Source organism: Helianthus annuus, chromosome 2 (genome assembly GCF_002127325.2).
Source record: "Helianthus annuus cultivar XRQ/B chromosome 2, HanXRQr2.0-SUNRISE, whole genome shotgun sequence".
NCBI lineage: Eukaryota > Viridiplantae > Streptophyta > Magnoliopsida > Asterales > Asteraceae > Helianthus > Helianthus annuus.
The window spans coordinates 146,387,022-146,408,981 of NC_035434.2; the positions used below are offsets into that span (position 1 = coordinate 146,387,022).

General features: G+C 39.8%; 3 protein-coding genes across 3 annotated transcripts; 2 read left to right on the forward strand and 1 right to left on the reverse strand.

Annotated features, from left to right (window-relative positions):
* Window positions 1-10,909: 10,909 nt before the first annotated feature.
* Window positions 10,910-11,643, reverse strand: LOC110933855. The gene is made up of 2 exons (XM_022177059.1): window positions 11,265-11,643; window positions 10,910-11,181 (listed from the first exon to the last, which is right to left on the reverse strand). Exons 1-2 carry the CDS (start codon window positions 11,641-11,643, stop codon window positions 10,910-10,912), a joined length of 651 nt encoding a protein of 216 aa, XP_022032751.1.
* Window positions 11,644-15,531: 3,888 nt separating this feature from the next.
* LOC110933847 (uncharacterized protein DDB_G0287625-like) lies at window positions 15,532-16,371 on the forward strand. The gene has a single exon (XM_022177050.1). It carries the CDS (start codon window positions 15,532-15,534, stop codon window positions 16,369-16,371), a length of 840 nt encoding a protein of 279 aa, XP_022032742.1.
* A 1,615-nt stretch (window positions 16,372-17,986) lies between these two features.
* Window positions 17,987-18,958, forward strand: LOC110933838 (uncharacterized mitochondrial protein AtMg00820-like). Its single transcript, XM_022177043.1, has 2 exons — window positions 17,987-18,277; window positions 18,737-18,958. Exons 1-2 carry the CDS (start codon window positions 17,987-17,989, stop codon window positions 18,956-18,958), a joined length of 513 nt encoding a protein of 170 aa, XP_022032735.1.
* The last annotated feature ends 3,002 nt before the right edge of the window (window positions 18,959-21,960 follow it).

Below are 21,960 nucleotides of genomic sequence, written 5' to 3' on the forward strand. Positions count from 1 at the left end.
TAAAACACAGATTTCAGGTGTGTTTTTGAAATAAAAAGACAACAATTTAAAATCCTTTGAGTGTTATCAAACGACATCACCGCTAATGTCGTGCTGATATGCACCAAACGACGAAACTGTTTAAAAGAAAAACAATAAAGATTAAGCAGTAAATAAATAAATATATACAAACATTCTTTTTGTGAGTTTCGAGGGTAAGAGAATCATATCAGTGTACGGTCATGCCAAAACACTCTTGTTGTTCAGTTAGTTAACATTAAGATAAGCATCCTATAACAATTATCGGTATTGTTGTCCACTTAAGCTCAACTTATCAGATGTAATCATGTTTAGAGGATACGTTAATGTATGGTTTATACTTACCAACCGGTGTTCATCCACATCACGACACATTCCCGTATCAAGGTATGCACGAGAGTTCATCTTACCGGTGAGTATACCGATTATCATCTGTTTGACCGTATAAATTGTGAGATACTCACTTATTTTGATTTGAAAACAAGTCCTTTGTGATATAATCACTTATTGATGAGGAACTTGATTTTCATATGCATGAGGGCACAGGTGCAAGTCCGTGAACAGGTCAGTACTTCCGTACAGCAGAGAGACGAACTTGACACCCGGATAAATGTGATATTTTATCACTTATTTGTTTTGGACATGTGATTGTTTATCACTTATTGAGGTCGAATGCAGTATGCAATATGTACACGTATGTATAGTATCATGGAAGATCTAGACTTGCGTCCCCGTTATTTTTCGGTAAAAGATACAACCATGATACCCAGATGATAAGCAGCATAAAGACCGAATATCTCAGAACCTCGGCAATCTATCAAACGAAATTTCGGTACTAAGACCATATGCCAATGAATGGTTCCCACCTGGTCTTCAGTCGATTAAGATTTATATCACCCTGCACACTTTAAAATGATTGTGAGCCTACCGATACATCTTATATAGAGCTGCTTATCGTTTTGCATTTAAGGTATAAAGAGGTTTGGATAGACCACTGATGTACTATCATTTTCTCTTTTGCTCTCCAGGAAACTCATTTTTGATTTTCTATTGTTTTTGTGTTTTTGAAATTTTTCGATGTTTTTGTATTTTCCGATTTTTGGATTTACTCCCCCTAAAATCAACAAACTAAGATAAATTTAAAAACACACAAAGATATTTACAAAAATGATTTTCCGATGTTGGTTTACTCTTGCTTGACCTTAATGCCATTTACCAATAATAAGAAGTCAAATCTAGATTTGTCAAAAGCTTTGGTAAATAAGTCGGCACGTTGGTCATCGGTGTGGACCTTAACAACATCGATTAGCCTTTTCTCAAAGCAATCACGTATGAAGTGATATTTGATTTCGATGTGTTTGGTCTTTGAATGCTGCACAGGATTTCTAGTGATATCTAAAGCAGCAGAATTATCAACGTAAATAGGAGTAGTTAGGAATTCAAAACCGTAGTCCCGCAATTGTTGTTGGATCCAAAGAACTTGTGAACAACAACTTGAGGCAGCAATGTATTCAGCTTCGCATGTTGATGTAGCGACACACGTCTGCTTCTTGCACTGCCAGGTGACTAGGCGATTTCCTAAAAACTGACATCCAGCCGTTGTGGATTTGCCGTCGATTTTACATCCGCCAAAATCAGAATCACTGAATGCGACCAAGTCAAAGTTATTATCCCTAGGATACCACAGACCGGTGTCTGGATAAGCCTTCAAATAACGAAAAATCCTTTTGACAGCTGCAAGATGTGAGGCCTTCGGGTTGACTTGATATCTGGCAAGCAGGCATGTTGGGTACATTATATCTGGCCTTGATGCTGTGAGGTACATAAGGGATCCGATCATCGCGCGATAGTATGAAGGGCTAACAGGTTCACCCTTTACGTCAGGAGTTATTCCGTGATTAGTTGGCAATGGGGTACCAATGGGCGTTGCATCGGACATCTGGAACCGGCTCAAGATGTCTCCAACATATTTAGTCTGATGGATGAATATCCCAGACTCCGTTTGTTGCACTTGTAGGCCCAAAAAGAAATTCATTTCCCCCATAGCACTCATCTCGAATTTATCCTGCATGATGCGCTCGAAATTCCTACACAAAACATCATTAGTAGAACCAAAAATAATATCATCAACATATACCTGAACCAGAAGAAGATCCCCATCTTGTTCTTTGATGAAGAGAGTACAATCGATAAGACCTCTTCGAAAACCGTTCTCCAGCAGATATGTAGATAAGGTTGCATACCAAGCTCGTGGCGCTTGATGAAGACCATAGAGAGCTTTGTTGAGCAACCAAACCCGATCGGGATGAACAGGATCTTCAAAACCTGGAGGCTGTTCGACATATACCTCTTCTTCAACCACACCATGTAGAAATGCACTTTTGACATCCATCTGGTAAACCTTGAATCCTTTGAATGAGGCATAAGCCAGAAAGATCCGAATAGCTTCCAGACGTGCAACTGGTGCATAGACTTCGTTGTAGTCGATCCCCTCTATCTGACGAAAACCTTGAACGACTAAACGAGCTTTGTTTCGAATAACCACTCCACGGTCGTCTTTCTTGCATTTGAAGACCCATCGAGTGCCAATCTTCTTGTAATTCTCAGGCTTTTCAACAAGCTTCCAAACACCCAGCTTGTGAAATTGCTGTAATTCTTCCTGCATGGCCTCAACCCAAGCACAGTCTTTCAATGCTTCTTTCCACGACTTTGGTTCTTCTTGTGACACATAACACGCGAAGGACCAGTCATTTTGTTGACCAGACTCTCTTATAGCTGAATACAAACCAGCATTCCGGTTGTTTCTCAGCTGATTACGCGTCTGCACACCGCGATGGACATCTCCTATGATATTCTGCTGGGGATGGGTATCGTGAATCCGCATTTCAGGATTATCTGGCACACGAGCATTGATACCCAAATTGTTCAGATTAAGATCAACAACCAACTCCACACCAGGAATGTGGTTAGAAGTGGATGCATTCCCTTCAGCAGTATCTATATTCTGCGTATGAGGTGTATCCCCAGAGGCACCTTGAACAGGAGCAGCTGGAGCTGAAGATCCTTCGGCTGCATCATGATATTCATCATCTTCAGAAGAGTCATTATAATCAGCAGCATCTTCATAAACCTCATTTTGAACCATATTGTTGACTGACGTAGAAGCTTGAGGATCAACAACAATAGGTCTAACCAATGGCGAGACAGCAGCGTTGTCACTTTCCAACAACATTCGAGCCGCTGCTGATTCTTCGTCAAAGGTTGGCAGATTGAAGGAGTTAAATAATCCATCATAATCGAACATCCACGGATCACCCGGAGCCCTAACAGGACTCGTGTACCTTTGAACCCTAACTTCACTCCATAGCTCAATCTTTTTGGTAGCTAGATTCCAAACACGAAAATTCGGAGTTGCATATCCAAGGAAGAAACCCTCGATAGCTCTTGCACCAAACTTTCCATCCGGTTCAATCATAGTACAAGGAGCACCAAATGGTTCAAGGTAAGAAAGATCCGGTTTCCTTCTCTGAAGGAGTTCGAAGCAAGTCTTGCCATGTCTCTTAACTGTAAGAACTCTGTTCAACGTGTAGCAAGCAGCCGATACAGCCTCTCCCCAGAATTGAATAGGGAGTTCCGACTCTACTAACATTGTTCTTGCAGTTTCAATAATAGTTCGATTCTTCCTCTCAGCGACACCATTTTGTTGTGGAGTATAACGAGAACTGTACTCATGAAGAATGCCTTTAGAAGTACAAAACTCATCCATAACTTGATTCTTGAATTCAGTTCCATTGTCGCTTCGGATCCTTTTCACTTTCAACGTATAGAGATTCTCCAACATTGTAAGAAGATCCTTGAGGATGCCAGGAGTTTCACTTTTGTGTGCCATAAAAGATACCCAAGAAAATCTAGAGTAGTCATCAGTAACTACTAAACAATAAGCATCACCAAACGTTGTCTTGTGCTTCATAGGTCCAAAAAGGTCCATATGAAGACGTTCGAGAGGCATGCTGACAGTGTTGATTTTCTTCAAAGGGTGAGACTTCTTCGTTTGCTTCCCCTTTTGGCAAGAGACACAGATATCTTGTAGATGAAAACTTCTTACAGGCACACCATTCACAAGATTATTTTTCACCAAATGGTTCATTTTTCTCAAGTGAATGTGTCCCATTCTTCTGTGCCAAGATATAGACTCCTTTTCTGTGGCTTTTGAGACAAAACAAGTAACTTGTGCAGATGTAGTAATCGCTTGGCTCATATCGAGAATATAAAGATCATTAACTCTCGGAGCCGATAAGAGAACCCATTCTTGTGGAATTTTGAAACCAGGCTTCAGCACATAACAGCCAGCATCATCAAAAATCACTGAGAACTTTTTATCGCAGATTTGCGACACACTGAGAAGATTGTGATCAATTTGCTTCACATAATTGATCTTATCAAAGCACACGATGCCATTGGAGATACTTCCTTCTCCAGTAATGTACCCGCCTTTATCACCCGCAAAAGCAACATACCCTCCTCTGATATTTCTCACGTCATACAGGAGCCGTAAGTCGCCAGTCATGTGCCTGGATGCTCCACTATCAACAATCCAATGACTATTAATAGTTCCTCCTAGAACATCCTGCACATGTCAAATAAACACATCAGTTGAGAATGGGGACCCAAGCCTTAGTGGTCTTGGGTCGTCCCTTGGCATCACGATACGTAAGCTCTATCTCTTGATGGTTTTCAAGAACAACTGCTCCCCCTGAATTGTCGCCCGACTTAGGTAACCAAGTTTGTCTGTGCCTACCAGTTTTTGAAGATTCTGGTTTTACAGGTTGTGACACTCTTGGTTCCTTTTGAACTGTTTTAACTTCAGATTTTAAAGCTTTTTCAACAGTTTTTACGTTCTTACGTCGTTGCTTAGTTTCTTGTTCTCTTACAGTTCGTTTATCTTGTTTAGGTGAAACTGACCGACGTTGAGGGTGAACTGCTTCAGGTGGAGCCTTTTCAACAAACTTCTTCTTTGGAGCGTTTGGGCAATTTCTGATAATGTGCCCAATTTCTCCACATTTGAAACAAGTTCTCCTTTCAACAGACTTAGGAGAACTTGATCGACTACCAGATGTTGAGCTTGTAGAACCTGAGGTACTTGCTTTTTCATCACACCCGTTTGTGTGTTGGGTGTAATTGTTATCACTGTTTCGTTTCAAAATCTTGACTTGTTGTACAAAATCAGTGTTTGATTTGTTTTCAAAAGTCTCAATTTTATCTGTACCTTTTGATGCTACAAACTTAACATCTTTTCCTTTCTTCATGTAACGAGCTCCTTTTGTTTCAACTTTAGCCTTTGGCTTTGGAGCTCGTTGTGGTTGTTTACCCTTAGAAGCAGTAGGTTGTCGAGTGGTTGGAGATTTTTGATTACCAAATTGTTTCCTAATCTCAGCCTTAGGAATTGGATCACATTGTGTTACCACAATTCCCGGAAGTGTTTTTCCCAAAAATTTGTTTGTATTGTCTTCAAAGACTTTGTCAATCAAAGATTTATTTACATTTTTAATTGGAAAAACATGATCTGAGTAGATTTTATTATCTCCAACCAAAGTGTACAACACATTACTGCTTTTAACAGTAGACACACTTGTCTTATCAACCTTGACAGGATCAATCACTTGCTTCTCAACAGATGAAGCCTCAGGAGTATCAGGATCACAAAGGATGTGATTCTCAATGGGAATGACAACTCCTTTCATCTTGTTAAGTGAGTTATCCTGTTCACTCACATCCACTTCTGATTCATCATCCGATGACTCACAGTCCTCGATGATTGGAGGACTTTGTTTCATGGATGTTGAAGCTTCCTGTTGCTCTGTGGATGTATTTTCAGAATTCTCCGGTTTGAACCCTAGGCCAGTAGAAAATTCCTCAAAGTTCAAAGGCACACTGGGTTCATACCGGGGCATTTCCTCTTCATCAGGCATCTTGGTATAGTTGTCCATCAAAGGGGGTGGACACGCCTTATACCCTACACCTTTCACGTTACCTTTCAGTTGTTGAACGTCTATGATGTGATCAAGCACAAATCGGGAGTTAGAATAACTATCCAATTTCTGTTTGATCGCATCATGCTTGCATTGGGCAATGGCTAATTGCTTCTTAGTTTCTTCCACAAGATTAATGTATTCATTTATACTTACTTGTTTGTGGTAAACTACTTTGTTAACCTCGGACACATTTTTCTTTAATGTTTCTATTACAGATTTAAATTCTTTTTCATTCCGGGTTAAAGCCATGTTTGCCTCTTGGCATTTTGACAGTTCAATAACCAAATTCTGATTATGACTATGAAGCTTTTCTGATTCAAGCTTCATATCTGCACATGATTTACAAATACTAGGAGCAGGAGGTTCAGAAGTTACCTGACTAGTAGAGGCTGAACCATTTGCCATAAAGGCAGTTTGAAAAGAAAAAGCTCCATCTTCAGAGAATAGCTTTTCCATTTCCGTTGATGTAGCAGCAGCCTTCCTAATCAGAATTGATTTCTGACATTGAAGCTCATCAGCTTCATTCAGTAGCTCCTGTATATCATCATCTCCTTCTTCATTCACATCAGGCTCTGAGTGATTATCCCCAGAAACAGAGCCTTCTTCATCCGAACTGCCCGAATAACCAGAACTGTCATCGCTCCCAGAAGATTCTTCTGTTTGAACCTGCTCGATGACTTTAGCATACAATGCAGTTCCACTTCCTTGATCACCTTCACCAAACTGCACTGACCAGTCACATCCTTCATCAGCTTGAACAGCCAAAGCCCGATTGTGATTGGTAGCTCCAGGCTGTCCCTGATTGTTATTCACTGCCACCATCCTCCGTTCACGGTTTTCTTGTTGGGCATTCGCATTAGTCTGGTTTCTGAACGGGTTGTGATTGCCGTGTTTTGTTGGTCGAGTGCACTCACGTTTAAAGTGCCCTTTCTCGCCACAATTAAAGCACGTGACGGCATTAATATCAAACCCATACTTCGTGTTTTTCTTTCCTTCCAACGAAGTTCTTCCAGTTCTCGCCATGAAATCTTTTGCCCTTCTAACCGCACTAGCAAAAGCCCATTTAATATCCATCAACTCCATTTCTTCCTTGTCGATCTGATCATAATCTTCATTGGTCATGTTGATGTTTCCAAGCTGACCAGCTACCAAACCACAGTAAGCACTGACCATGGTGTTGATAATTTCCATATGTTCCTTAGCAACTTCAATACTAAGATGTGAAAGATTTGAGTTGTCGACTCGGATTGTGTGATGACTTTGGGATTGAGGTTGAGGATTGCTTGTATAGTGAGCTTGCTGTTGTTGTTGTTGAGGTTGTGGTTGTGGCTGTGTTGGAACAGGAATGTAAGACCTCGGATCAAATTGAGGTTGTGGTGGAGCAGCTGTAGATTGAGGAAATGGAAAGGAACTCGTATTGGACACAAAAGCAGTTTGAAGCTTCGGTTGCTGAACAGAACTAGCTGAAGGACCAAAACCAGGCAAATACATTTCTGTATTTTGAGGAGCTGGAGCACGCCTTGCTTTCCTAATTTCTTCATCATTTTTATGTTCCAGCTTCTGAATGAACTCATAGATGTTAATCTCATCTAGAGCTTTAGTATGCTTCAACAGCTCAATAAACGAACTCCATTTTGGGGGTAGGGCGTCAGCAAACCTGTTCACCATGTCTTGTTGAGTAGCTGCCACCCCATAAGCACACATTTCACTAATCAAATGATAGAAACGTGTGGTCATATCATTCAGAGTCTCGTTTTCCAAAAACTGAAAAGATTCAAATTCTTTCTTCAACAAATCATGCCTAGACTTTCGAGCAGCTGCATTGCCTTCTCCTCTAGCAACTAAGGCATCCCACAATGCTTTCGTGGTCTTGCAATATGAAAACTGATGGTAGATGTCTTTGTTGAGTGCTTGAGTAAGTATGGCATATGCCTTTTTCTCCAATTCATAAGCCTTCTTGTCATTTTCAAGCATATTGGCGTAACCTTCTGAAGTGGATGCTCTACTTTCAAGACTTTCATTGAATGCATTGACAAAACACATCCAAAGGTCGGTGCTTTGTCCTTGAACATATGTGTGAAAGCGGCCTTTCCATGACGGAAAATCGTTCATGTGGTTCAGCTTTGGTGGACGATTGTTACTGCCTGTTTCACTCTCACTAATCAGAAGATTCTGAAGACTTTGACTCTGATTGGATACCAAAGCCCATTGGCATGAACTTATTGATTGTTGTTGTTTAGGAATGGCACTCGTCATATATTCAGCCATCGACATCTGTTTCAGATCTGGTTGTGGATCCGTACTCCAATCCCAAGGACTTGTGCAACTCATTGTGATCAAAAATTAACAAATAACCTACACACCACAAACTGTTAACAACAAACAGACAACAATTGAAAGATACAATCTGATCGAAAGATCAAGACTTGTTCGAAGGATCAACAGTGATCGAAAGATTACTGTTGAGTTTCGAGCAATAGTCTTCGAAAGATTCTCAATGAAAGATCCTTATCTTTCGACTGATTATCACGAAAGATTCAATGTTCGAAAGATTTATATCTTTCGAATACTGATCTCGAAGGATTCACAATGAAAGATCCTTATCTTTCGAGATGTATCCTTATCTTTCGGACAACCAACTTTCGAAAAGATTCCAACTACGAAGGATAACCCTTAGACTTCGAAAGACTACTCGAAGGATGCTTATCTTTCGAGCTGCCTTTGATCGAAAGATGTCGAAGGATATCTTTCGATGTCGAAGGATATCTTTCGACAGCTCTGACACACTGACACAAAGTACGACAGGTTGGTGAAAAGTTGATGTGGTTGGTGAGCCAACTTTCGGCAGAAAGGATGGTTCTGTCAACAACTTTTTCACCAACTTTTGACTTTCAAAAATTTTGCCAAAATAAGCAACCTTATCTTCAAGAACTGGTCACCGGAAACACACCGGAGATATGGCCGGAAAAATCAAGGTTTCACAAAAACGATTTTTATGTTACCCAAACCGACCCCGAACACTCCCGATAGGTTTAGTATGCGTTTTTATGCAGAAAACTACCAAAAACGGGTGCTAAACCAGGTGTCCAAACACACCAAGAACTTGAACAAACCGGTTTTAAACAAGGTAAAGAGCGAGGCTCTGATACCACTTGTAGGTCCCTTTTCTCGGAGGATCGAGAACAAACCTAAACCTTGTTATACTAACCCACTAGCGAGTGCGGAATCCAAGCTAGTAGGCAAACCGGGATGAAGCAAGAACAAACACAAGAACACACAAAGTTCACCGATTAACACCACTGTATTAATACGTATGAAGGTTTACGGTTACAAGCACAAGGTTTACAATCTGTTTGCAAACTCTCTAAAGTATGTGTGTGTGTATTTTTCAGCAGAGTTTCTCTAACTCTCTAGCAGAGTTTCTCTAACTCTCTATGTGTGCATCTATCTAACACTAACACAATGCATGGGTATTTATACCCATACATAACAGGTCTGTCCGAAGGATTCGACAGATGGTCCGAAGGATCATCTGTCGATGACAATGTGTCCGAAAGATCAGCATGGACATCGAAGGATCATCCTTCGATGCCTAATGGTCGAACCATGGTCGAACCATATCTTTCGAGCACCTCGAAGGATGATGCGTATCCTTCGAGGCTATCCTTCGATTCAGATAAACATCATGTTGTCCAAGTCAAACTAGGAGGATAGTTGACTTGGTCAACTTACACACTGATTTGGAAACATCGTTTACATACAGACCGAATACAGACAAAGTACAGACACAAGTGCACCAACACTAACTAACCCTGATTGCACCTAGTTCACCTTCGTTAACTATTATCGACCATCATTGAGCAATATTGTCCTTCATCAACACTAATTAATACCTAATTGTATCTAATCGATCCTAGTTGTCTCTAATTGATCATAACTAAGATGAATTTCTCTTAATCTTCTCTATTTGTCCCTAATTGATCAAAATAAACTAATTAGACGTAATTGACTAATATAACATGAATTACTCCTTATTAATCCATGATATTGACTCTGAATGACTGAAAGTAACTATATTTGCGACCGTTTTTGTGACAACTTTAATGTATACTGTTTTTTATAATATTTTCCTAAATTGGCAAGTATGTTTGCGATGGAAATAATTTCGGTTGCTATTTCCGACCGTTTTTCAACCAAGTTAATTCTTTTATATATCTTATTTTTAAAAAGCAGTGTTCTTGCGACCAAAACAAGTTTGGTGACTTTATCTGCGTCCGTTTTTGCAACCAAATTAAATTTCATTTTATTAGCTTTTATTATTTTGTACAAATAGCGACCGCATTTGCCACCGAAACAATTTCTATCGCTGCATTTGCGACCGAAATAATTTCGGTCGCTGCATTTGCGACCGAAATAATTTCGGTCGCTACATTTGCGACCGTTTTACAACCAAAAAGTTACGGTCGCTAAATTTGCGACTAAGGTTATTTCGGTCGCTAAATTTGCAATCGTTCTACGACTGAAATTTTTTGGTCGCTAGATTTGTGACCCGTTTTTATTCTAGTCGCTGAATTTGCTACCGTTTTGAATTGGTCGCTACATTTATGACGATTATGCGACCGATTTTTTTGGTCGCTACATTAACGACCGGAAATAAATTAGTCGCTACAATTACGACTTTTTTGCGACCGAAAAAACTCGGTTGCTAGATTTGCCACGGATTTTGTTGTGGTCGCTGAATTTGCGACTGCTTTTATTTTGGTCGCTAAATTTGCAACCAATTTGAGCTTGGTCGCTATTTTTGCGACCGATTTTGTTTTGGTGGCTAAGTTTGCGACCAATTTTGATTTGGTCGCAATTCAGTCGCTAAATTTCCGACCATTTTTGTTGGTCATAAATTTCGGTTGCTTTTGCCCATTTGTGTAGTTTCGACCATTTTTGTTGGTCATAAATTTCCCAGATTTACCACGCCCCCGACCTCGACCACCTTGACTAGTTTCGACTCCCGTTTTACCCCTCCCATAACCCTTTTCCTTTTTCTTCTTTGCCTCCCACTCTTCATAAGTAAGAAGTAATTGATCACCTTTAGTTGGTTGATCATTTTCTTCAAGTTTGACCCGTTCCTCGTAGGCTATAAGACGACCCACGACATCATCGAATCCAACTGTCTTAAGGTTAAGAGATTGCTCGAGAGAAGCAACCATATGAATAAACTTTTCGGTAAGCCATGTAGAAACCTTTTAACCAGTTTCTCTTCTTCAATCACCGTTCCAAGAGAAGCAGATCTAGAAGCCATCCCTGAAATCTTTCCTGCGAAGTCAGGAACAGTGCTAGGTTCCTTCATCTTTAAGGCTTCAAACTTAGACATCAAGGTTTGAAGTCTTGCTTCTTTTACTCGATCACCTCCTTGATTGCGGGACTTAATGGTTTCCCACATCTCTTTTGCTGAATCACTGTTATCGATTTGCAAAGTTAGCTCTTCGGGTAACGCTTGGAATAGTAAGGTAGTTGCAATTGAGTCCTTGTTCTCATCAACTGTCATTCCTGGATCAATAACCTCCCAAACCTTATAAACCTTGAAGATAGACTTCATCTTCATAGCCCAAACAGCGTAATTCGTACTCGTAAGCATTGGACATGGAAGACTAGGCAGATGCTACTTAGCAGGGGGAACCCGATTCACGTTATCACCCATCCTTCGGTTTCGCCTGTTGTAAGTAAGAGGGATACTCGGACTTGAAGCAATTAAAAAAAAAAAAACTCTCCTAAATAGCTTCCGTTGTTTTTTTAATGGCAACTAACACAAAAAAAAAAAAAAAAAAAACCAACAACCTTGTATTTTTTCCTTTTGATTGCTTCAACAAACCAACATTCCTTTGAATTCTAATCATACAACAGTCAACTCTCAAATAAAATTGTTTGCAGATAACACGTTCTTTTGTTCCCCACCCTTTTTTTAGATCGCTTCTTAAAAAAACAAAGATATCACCTGTGAATTTTTATCTTGCGTCAAGTCTGGATAGTCGATAGTCGCCTTTTACGTGATCACCTGAAATCCCCTAGCAAGTTTCTCTCAATCGGCGATCCCTCGTCAACTGAATCTTCCTTGCCGGACTGCCGTGATCGTAGATCTTGATCACTGCCTTCTTGATCGATCTCCCTTGTGCTCGGTATTGAATCAAAAACTCGTTCTTATTATTAATAATCGTTTACATCTGGTTACATAAATTCCCTTATATATAACCTAAACAAGAAACCTATTTTGACTCAAATTAGGATTAAAAAACTAACTAAAAAAAACCCTTAAGTTTGTGACTCGGTCACTTTTTACCCTAGCTTTGTAAGTCGGTCACTTTTTACCCGAACTTACACAAGCTTAGACTAACAGTGTCGAAGTTAACAAACAAACCAACAATCGAAAGTATAAACCGGAAGATTTTGAAAGTGGATGAAATAAGACAAACAAGATTAACACAAACTGGTTGATGATGATGATGATGATTCAGATCTTCCAAGTTTGTTCGACACAATATGTATATACATATACCAAGCGGCGTGATGTTTGGATCTCCAACCGCTTCGTCAATAGACACAACTTTTAACCTATGACCTGATACTTCATAATGCATGGGCTTTAGCAGATCTGGCCCGTGTTAATAATAATAATAATCTATACTTTCTATAAAATGAGAAAATGCAGTGACATAAGAAAAGCTTACTTGGCAGTCATAGAGGCTGTCCAACTAGGCTTTTCTTATGTCATTATTACATCATAAAGGTTAATTTAAAATACATTTCAAATTCAAATCTCTGCCATCAAACCACTGCCTATATCCAAAATTCAACCTATGTTATAAATTCAAACCTCTGCAATCCACTGCCCATATTCAAAATTTTGGCTCCAGATTCAAAATTCAAACCGTATACATATATAACCTACATTATTCTGGCTCCACATTCAAAATTCAATCCAATCTATCTCCCTTCTTGAACATCCATTCTCTCTCACGCCTCTGAGCAGAACCAGCCACACCACCACCACTATAAACACCTAAATCACCATCGCTAGGGTTTCTAGTCACGGACCGTGACCCCCATTGAGACAACGCCGGGCTTATCTCCGACTTCACATCAACACATCGAGTGTAGCAGCGTCATTTAAGATTTCTAATGACAGATCGAGTGTAGCAGCAATATACAAACACCTAAATCACCACCGATACGAAGCTGACTCTGATGACACTAAAGCCGCGTCTTGTTTGAGCGATATCACGAGCTTTTGGTTAGATGAAATCCGTAACTTCACATTTTTTTTAGTTGATTCAGTTTCATTTTGTAAATTAGAGCTTATCATTATGTTTATATATTGCTGTTTATACATGCTTTTTACAGTAGAATACCCTAAATTATAATAAATAGGTGTCTCATAATGAAAAATCAGTAGATTAGGTGTTTGGAGCTCATAAATCTTACTCTCCTACGCCAACTTAGTTTGGTTGCGAATGCCGATTATGAAGGAGAAGCTGAACCATATTGTTTGCTCATCAGGTTTTTGATGAAATGCCTGAACTGATTAGAAGTGAAAGGAAACATAAGGAAGTTATCTATTTGTTTCGGTCAGAATCTAAGTTACCTGCGTAACATGAAAACGTAAGTTAAAATTTCAAAATACACCTAATTCTATAATACTATAACAACATTAACTTGAAATTTTTGTAGTGCATTTTGTTTTAGAAAATATTTCAGAGACGGTGAAGACGCAATGGGTAGGTGTGGGATCTGAGCATCCAGGGATAAAATTATATGGAGATATGGAGGGTGATGGAGTCAGAGGCTGCTTCGACGAGGTAAACATTTTAGAGAAGGCAAACGGATAGGGAAGTAACGTGTTCGGATGAAAAAGACCAGCTTATGTTTGATTGCTTTTTTATACTTTGGTATCTAAATTACATTTTTTTACCATTTATAATCAATATGATGTTCCTAATCTTTATTTATTGTTTATCTGTGTGTTTAAAAGCGGACTGGTGGACATTTTTTTGAGCCAAGTTCCCTCAGTGGCGTTATTTAGCGACAAGACTCTTCAACCAACCATGTTGTTTGGTCGGTTATAGGCCTACGAAGCCCAACAACGAGCAACATAGTGCTGAAAACCATAAGTGTCTAAGTTACCTGCGTAACATGAAAACGTAAGTTTAAATTTCAAAATACACCTAATTGTATAATACTATAACAACATTAACTTGAAATTTTTGTAGTGCGTTTGTTTTAGAAGATATTTAGAGACGGTGAAGGCGCAATGGGTAGGAGAAGGATCTGAGCATCCAAGGATAAAATTTTATCGAGATATGGAGGGTGATGGACTCGGAGGCTGCTTCGACAAGGTAAACATATGTGAAGCAGTTGTCTGATTATATCATACCAGCTTTAGTAGATGCTTTACACAAGGTTATTTTCAACTTTATCTTATACTTTTTGAACTCAAGTGATGTTTTATTCCAAAATAATGAAATAAATCATTCATTTCTTAGTTTTAGGAACCAGAGACTGAAATTTGCTCTAACATGCTGGAGGCAATAAAGGAGTGTGTATAGGTGTGATTCATTATTTTTTGTTTCTGATTTATTTTTTGTTTCAGATTTGTGGATTTATATTTGTCATCTCTCTCTCACATGATTTGAGTTATACGATGGCCAATGATTCTTTAATGGCCACTTGAAACCATAATTCACAAGGCAAAATTGAAACATGAAAGATGAGACCGGTACTCAGTGTTAAGCCAAGAATCAAGCCCTGCTCATCATCAGCCTATAATCATGCTCCATATTATCATCTCTAATTGTATAGTCAATGTAATCATCCAAGAATCAAGCCCTGCTCATCATCAGCCTATAATCATGCTCCATATTATCATCTCTAATTGTATAGTCAATGTAATTATTGTGTATTATTCTCCTCCATAATTTCCTCCTCTCTTTGTATTATAAATAGTTGTACAAAGATGAATAAGAAAACTCAAGGGATCATACTTTCTTACATGGTATCACCCTAAGATTGGTTCTCGATCCAATCTGCCACCCCCCTTTCCTGTTTCCGTCTCGACAGTCTGATTTAGATCAGACTCTAGAATCTATCTTCTGTTTTCTTTTTCTGGTTACTGTTTTTGCCATGACCGACAATACCGCACCCTCAAATGCCGCACCCTCAAATGCCGCACCTAAAACCTTACATCCTGTTTACACAGTCAGCAACATACAACACAAGGTACGAATCTTGGATGGTACCAAAGTTTCCTATGCATCGTGGGTGAAACTCTTTACGCTCAATGCTAAAGGGTACAATGTGCTTTGTCACATTGATGGTATGCCACCACCCACAAAAGACTCACCCGAGTACGCATCATGGGAAAATATTGATTCCATTGTTCTTTCTTGGATCTATCGCACCGTTTCGGATGAGTGAATTAGCCGCATATTGATTGATGACTCAAGCCCTCCAACATGAGCTTGCCAATCTCACCCTTGGCTCTATGCCCAACCTTGATGCGTATTGCCAACGCATATGTGAGTTAACCGACCAACTCAATGCCTTAGATTTCACTATGAATGACCAACAACGTGTACTTTATCTTGTCAAAGGCCTTCCTAAGGAATTTGACACTATCGCCTCCATTCTGAACAACAGTCTTCCATCTTGGGAGGACGCGGTAGAACAACTCCTATCTGAAGCCGGGCGACTCAAAACCCGTGACGCGGTCACAAGCACCACATCAGCTATTGCTGCGGCCATACCTCCAAACAAATCATCAACCAACCACAATCCACTCAATCCCTCACCATCACAGCCTACCCATTCCAATAACCTAAACCCTTCGGCCCATTACCATAACAACTACAATCAATCCAATCGAGGCCCACCAAACCGTAACACAAACCGCAACAATTCCAGGCCCAACTACAACCACAACCGTGGCCCAAACAACCACTCAACCCAAAACTTTTCTGGACCAACCCAACAATCCTATAACCGCAACCATAACCCACCTCCACCTTACCCGAACAACCCACACCAACCACCCTACTATCCACCATTTTGGGCCCCGCCTTATTGGACTTCGCCACCTTGTCCCTACCCAACCCAATCATGGACCCAACCTTGGCAGCCACAGTCATACAACCGATCCCAATACAATCGCGACAATAACAGATCGGCACAGACGCATTTCACTGAGATTGACCCTCTCTCCATGCTCTTTCTGTGGACTCTGGCGAAGGAGACGATCAATGGAACTTTGACACAGGTGCTTCTTCTCTTTAGATAAAAATAAGATTAACATGTTTTCTACGTTTGCACCAATAGCATCAATAATTGTTGGAAATGGTCATAAACTTCCAGTTTTGGGCTCGGGTAACTCAACCCTTAATTTTGCCTCAAAACCCATATACCTTAAAAACATCCTTTTTAATCCCAACATTGTCAAAAACCTTATTTCCGTTCGTCAATTCAACATCGACAATTACACATCTATTGAATTTGACCCATAAGGTTTTTCTGTGAAGGATTTCAAGGATGGCACGATCCTGAGTCGTCACAACAGTTCGAGTGACCTATACCCCCTCACACCAAATGCTTCCGCCACTGCTTGTTTTGCATCCACCCAAGCATCTCCATTCTGGCACAACCGGCTCGGTTACCCGGGTCAACCAGTTTTTGATTTTCTCCGTTTAAATAATTTTATTTCATGTAATAAACAAAAGAGTCCATCTCTTTGTCATGCTTGCCAATTGTCAAAACACAAACAACTACCATTTTCTGATTCTAGTACTAATACTCTATGTCCTTTTTCCTTGTTACATTGTGATTTATGGACACCACCTTTATTGAGCCATGCGGGTTATAAATACTATTTGGTCATTATTGATGATTTCACACAATACACGTGGGTTTACCCACTTCGTTTTAAATCCGAAACTTTTTCCGAAATAACTCACCTTCACCAATTTGTCACAAACCAATTTCGCCTACCCATCCAAGCCATTCAATGTGATATGGGCGGGGAATTTGACAACACAAACCTTAAAAACTTCACTTCTCAATATGGCATCCAACTTCGCTTCTCTTGTCCTCACACCTCTCAACAAAATGGCAAAGCGGAACGCATGATTCGTCGTCTAAACGAAATCATGTTTACCCTCCTCACTCACGCCTCGCTTCCCTCCAATTATTGGGTCGAAGCACTTCACACCGCCTCTTACCTTCACAACATTCTCCCAACTAAAATCCACCAAAACCGCACCCCTTTATCTCTCCTATACCATCGGGAACCATCTTATGACCATCTCCGCGTTTTCGGATGCCTTTGCTACCCGAACACCTCTGCCACTAGACCAAACAAACTTACCCACCGGTCCACCCCTTGCATCTTCCTTGGATACCCGGCCAACTACCGAGGTTCACGCTGCCTTGACCTTACCTCGGGAAAAACAATCTTCTCTTGTCACGTCACGTTTGACGAACAAATCTTTCCCATGGCCAATCCAAACTCCCCTCCACCCTATCACACTTTCCTCAAACTCAAGCCACTCCTATTCGACCAAGCCTCCTTCCCCACATCTAACCCGCAACCATCTGGCCCTCCTACACACCCCTCATCCCCCCCTCAACAACCACCCCATTCACAACCTATCGACCACCCATCACCCTCACAGCCCACAAACCATCATTTGCCCTAAAACCAAACGGCCCAACAGACACCACAGACCCCATCACCCTCACACCCCACAAACCACCAACCGGCCCATGTCGCACATGACCCATCACATAACCCTCCACCACCACCTCTCAACCCATAACATCAACCGGCCCATCCTATGCAAACCCGGTCCCGCTCAGGCATTTTCAAGCCTAAGCTACCCTACAACCTTACTACCCAAACCATGTCTCCTCTACCAAAGTCCCACTTAACCACCCTATCCGACCCAAACTGGAAACATGCTATGACCGACGAATATGAAGCTCTATTGGCCAACAATACGTGGGAACTTGTCCCCCGACCACCTAATGTCCCTATTATTCGATGCATGTGGCTATTCAAGCACAAGTTCCACGCAGACGACACTTTAGAACGCCACAAAGCGCGTTTGGTTGTTAACGGGAAAAGCCAAACGGTGGGTGTTGATTGTGATGAAACGTTTAGTCCTGTAGTCAAACCCACCACCATTCGCACAGTAATTAGCCTGGCAGTCTCACGCGGTTGGTCTACACACCAACTCGATGTTAAAAATGTATTTTTAAACGGGCACTTAAAAGAAACGGTTTACATGTTTCAACCACCTGGTTTCACATATTCCGCTCACCCAAAATATGTCTGCAAACTGAATGAATCCTTATATGGTCTAAAACAAGCCCCCATGGCATGGTATCAACGTTTTGCAGGTTATTTATTCAAATGTTGATTCACTAGCAGTGTATGCGACACTTGTCTCTTCATATATCATCATGAAAATGATTTGGCTTATCTTTTACTGTATGTGGATGATATCATTCTAACTGCTTCTAGTAATGACCTACTACAGCGCATCATCGGCTCTCTCACATCTGAATTTAAAATGACTGATTTGGGGAGCTTACATCATTTTTTGGGCATTGTTGTAGCCAAACAAACTAATGGGTTATTTTTGTCACAGTCTACCTATGCAGCTGATATCTTGTCACGCGCAAATATGTCAAACTGCAAACCCATTAGTACTCCGGTCGAAGTTGGTTCTAAGCTCAGCGTTGATAGTGGCGCACCTTTCACAGACGGTTCATTATACAGGAGCTTAGCCAGGGCACTTCAGTATTTAACCATTACATTGCCTATGCGGTTCAACAGGTCTGTCTCTTTATGCATGCCCCCGGGAACCTAACTTCCAATTTCTCAAGCGGATCCTTCGATACATAAAAGGCACCATCACACAAGGATTATTAATCTCACCATCCAAGTCTACTGCTTTGACCGCTTACTCAGACGCCGACTGGGGAGGTTGCCTCGACTCTCGTAGATCTACCTCCGGCTACTATGTGTAGTTAGGATCCAACTTGGTCTCTTGGTCCTCTAAGCGCGAGTCAACCATTTCGAGGTCAAGTGCAGAAGCTGAATACCGTGGCGTGGCAAACACGGTTGCTGAAATCAGTTGGGTACGCAATCTTTTGCTCGAATTAAAGGTTCCTGTCTGCAATGCCACAATTGTTTACTGTGACAACATCTCCGCAGTTTATCTTGCTGAAAATCCAGTTCAACACCAACGCACCAAACACATAGAACTGGATATACATTTTGTACGAGAAAAAGTTCGTCTTGGCCCTGTCAAAGTTCTACACGTCCCTGCCGACTACCAGTACGCAGATATCTTCACCAAAGGTCTACCGAAGCACCTATTTCAACGATTTCGGTCCAGTTTGTGCCTTCGGCTACCTACGGCTACAACTGCAGGGGCGTGTTAAGCCAAGAATCAAGCCCTACTCATCATCAGCCTATAATCATGCTCCATATTATCATCTCTAATTGTATAGTCAATGTAGTCATCCAAGAATCAAGCCCTGCTCATCATCAGCCTATAATCATGCTCCATAATATCATCTCTAATTGTGTAGTCAATGTAATTATTGTGTATTATTCTCCTCCATGATTTCCTCCTCTCTTTGTATTATAAATAGTTGTACAAAGATGAATAAGAAAACTCAGGGGATCATACTTTCTTACACTCAGGCTGAAATCACAACTTGGAACTTGCAAAATGGTACCTATTGTTTTTGCAGCAGGTAAGTTCAACTTGCCTGAATTAAACAACTTACTTTTTCCAGTTTGATCATATAATAGCTATGGTTTGGTAAGCAATTTTGCTTAAATATGTTTTTGTTAGGTTAAAAGTAGCGATCTCATGGTCACGAACTGATTCCTATTGAACAAATGCAGTTATGTGAGGGAAATGATCATGTGCATCACTAGTATATGTAATGCAATTATGAGAGGGAAAAATGATCATGTGCATCACCGGTACTGGTATGAGATTCTCTGTCAATGCTTTCTAAATTAATGCAAAAATTCATAAGTAATATGTTTTCTGAGATTGGAATTTACCTTATGGAATTAAATAGGATATTTGATATTATAATCAGACACAAAGAAGACAAAATAAAATTTGTTTTGGATTTTAAAAGGGATTTGATAAGGAAAATGAAAGAATATTTATATGTATGGGACTATGGGTTCCTGTTTTAAGTACCATGGGAAAATATGTGATTGGGTTTGTAATATACCAGAATATAAACACATAAACACTCATATAAATAACTTGATGTATTATAAATGAACATAGAAAATATCTATAGTATATAATAAATATATTTAATAGAGAGGATACAAACTTATGACATATTTACAAAATTTGGGTTAAAAAAGGATAATTAAATAATCAAAGAATGTGGATGCTGAAGATAAGGAAAGTATTAAATGTATCCAATAGATTTTTAAATTGATCCTTGCTTTATATCATTGTTTCTTAAATCATGGTTTCTTTGTTCAACTGATCATGTTTTTATTTGATGCATACTTTCGAATTGGTTTAGCATGTATGATTTGGCGGTGGACCTCTTGCAATGTATCAATGGGCTGGAACTATCTACGAATAGTAACAAGGTTACACATGCAGTTTTTTTAGTAATGCTATGGAGTATTTGGAAAGCGCATAACGAGAAAGTGTAAATTGTAGAAACATCTACATCTATAACATAAGCTGGTTGAAGAGATAATCCGCTAAGAAGGAAAACAGTTCAATATGGTCAAACAGGTCAAAAGGACTCTTAAGTTATTTAGAGTTAATTACTGTTTTCGTCCCTGTGGTTCGTCAAAAATCACCATTTCAGTCCATTAGTTTAAAAATTGCGATTTCAGTCCCTGTGGTTTCACTTTTGTAACCATTTCAGTCCACCTCCGTTAACCCCATCCACTTATTCTGTTAAGTACACGTGAATTGACCATAATGCCCTTATTAATAAAAAAACTAAAAGATATCTAAATGAGTTTATTACTATTTTCATCCTTGTGGTTTGTCAAAAATCACCATTTCAGTCCCTGTGGTTTCACTTTCATAACCATTTCAGTCCAGTCTCCTAACACCGTCTATTTTACCGTTAAGTTTTTAATGAAATACCTAAATTACCCTTTTGTTAATTTAATAAAAAAACCATGGAAATTTAAAAGATTGTATTCTAGGACCCACTTGTTAGAACACAACCCGACGCTACCCCACCCCACTCCATCCCTGCTCTCATTTCCGGCAAAAGTTTCTGGTCATCTTCTCCGGCATCACAACCCCATCCTCTTAATGTCCGGTGACCCATTACCCCACCCCAAATAATATCTTCCTAGCAGCATCAATTAACATAATTACTTTGAAAAATAATGCTTACCTGGACATTTTCTCATTCTAAAATTCAAAATTAAAATTTTGGAACCATATATGTAAAAATAGTGCCAGACTTCTACTTCTATTGAAGCCATGGTGGGTCGAACCCTACAATCCAACTTAAGTCCATATGTCATACAACAATAAAATCATATAAATCTAATAATAAAAATCATGTAAGTCCATGTTTAATTAACACAAGGGTAATTTAGGTATTTCATTAAAAACTTAATGGTAAAATAGACGGTGTTAGGAGACTGGACTGAAATGGTTGCGAAAGTTAAACCACAGGGACTGAAATCACAATTTTTAAACTAATGGACTGAAATAGTGATCTTTGACAAACCACAGGGACGAAAACAGTAACTAACTTATTTAAATATCTTTTTGTTTTTTATTAATAAGGGCATTATGGTCAATTCACGTGTACTTAACAGAATAAATGGATGGGGTTAACGGAG

Excerpts from the sequence above, each read along its gene's own strand:
- LOC110933855 (XM_022177059.1), bottom strand. The coding sequence starts at position 11,643 with ATGAAGTCTATCTTCAAGGTTTATAAGGTTTGGGAGGTTATTGATCCA. Across the intron at positions 11,182-11,264 it reads TCTACATGGCTTACCGAAAA|CCTACGAGGAACGGGTCAAA; the intron begins GTTTATTCATAT and ends GTCGTCTTATAG.
- LOC110933847 (XM_022177050.1), top strand. The coding sequence starts at position 15,532 with ATGACTCAAGCCCTCCAACATGAGCTTGCCAATCTCACCCTTGGCTCT.
- LOC110933838 (XM_022177043.1), top strand. The coding sequence starts at position 17,987 with ATGTCTCCTCTACCAAAGTCCCACTTAACCACCCTATCCGACCCAAAC. Across the intron at positions 18,278-18,736 it reads AACCCACCACCATTCGCACA|TCTACCTATGCAGCTGATAT; the intron begins GTAATTAGCCTG and ends TTTTTGTCACAG.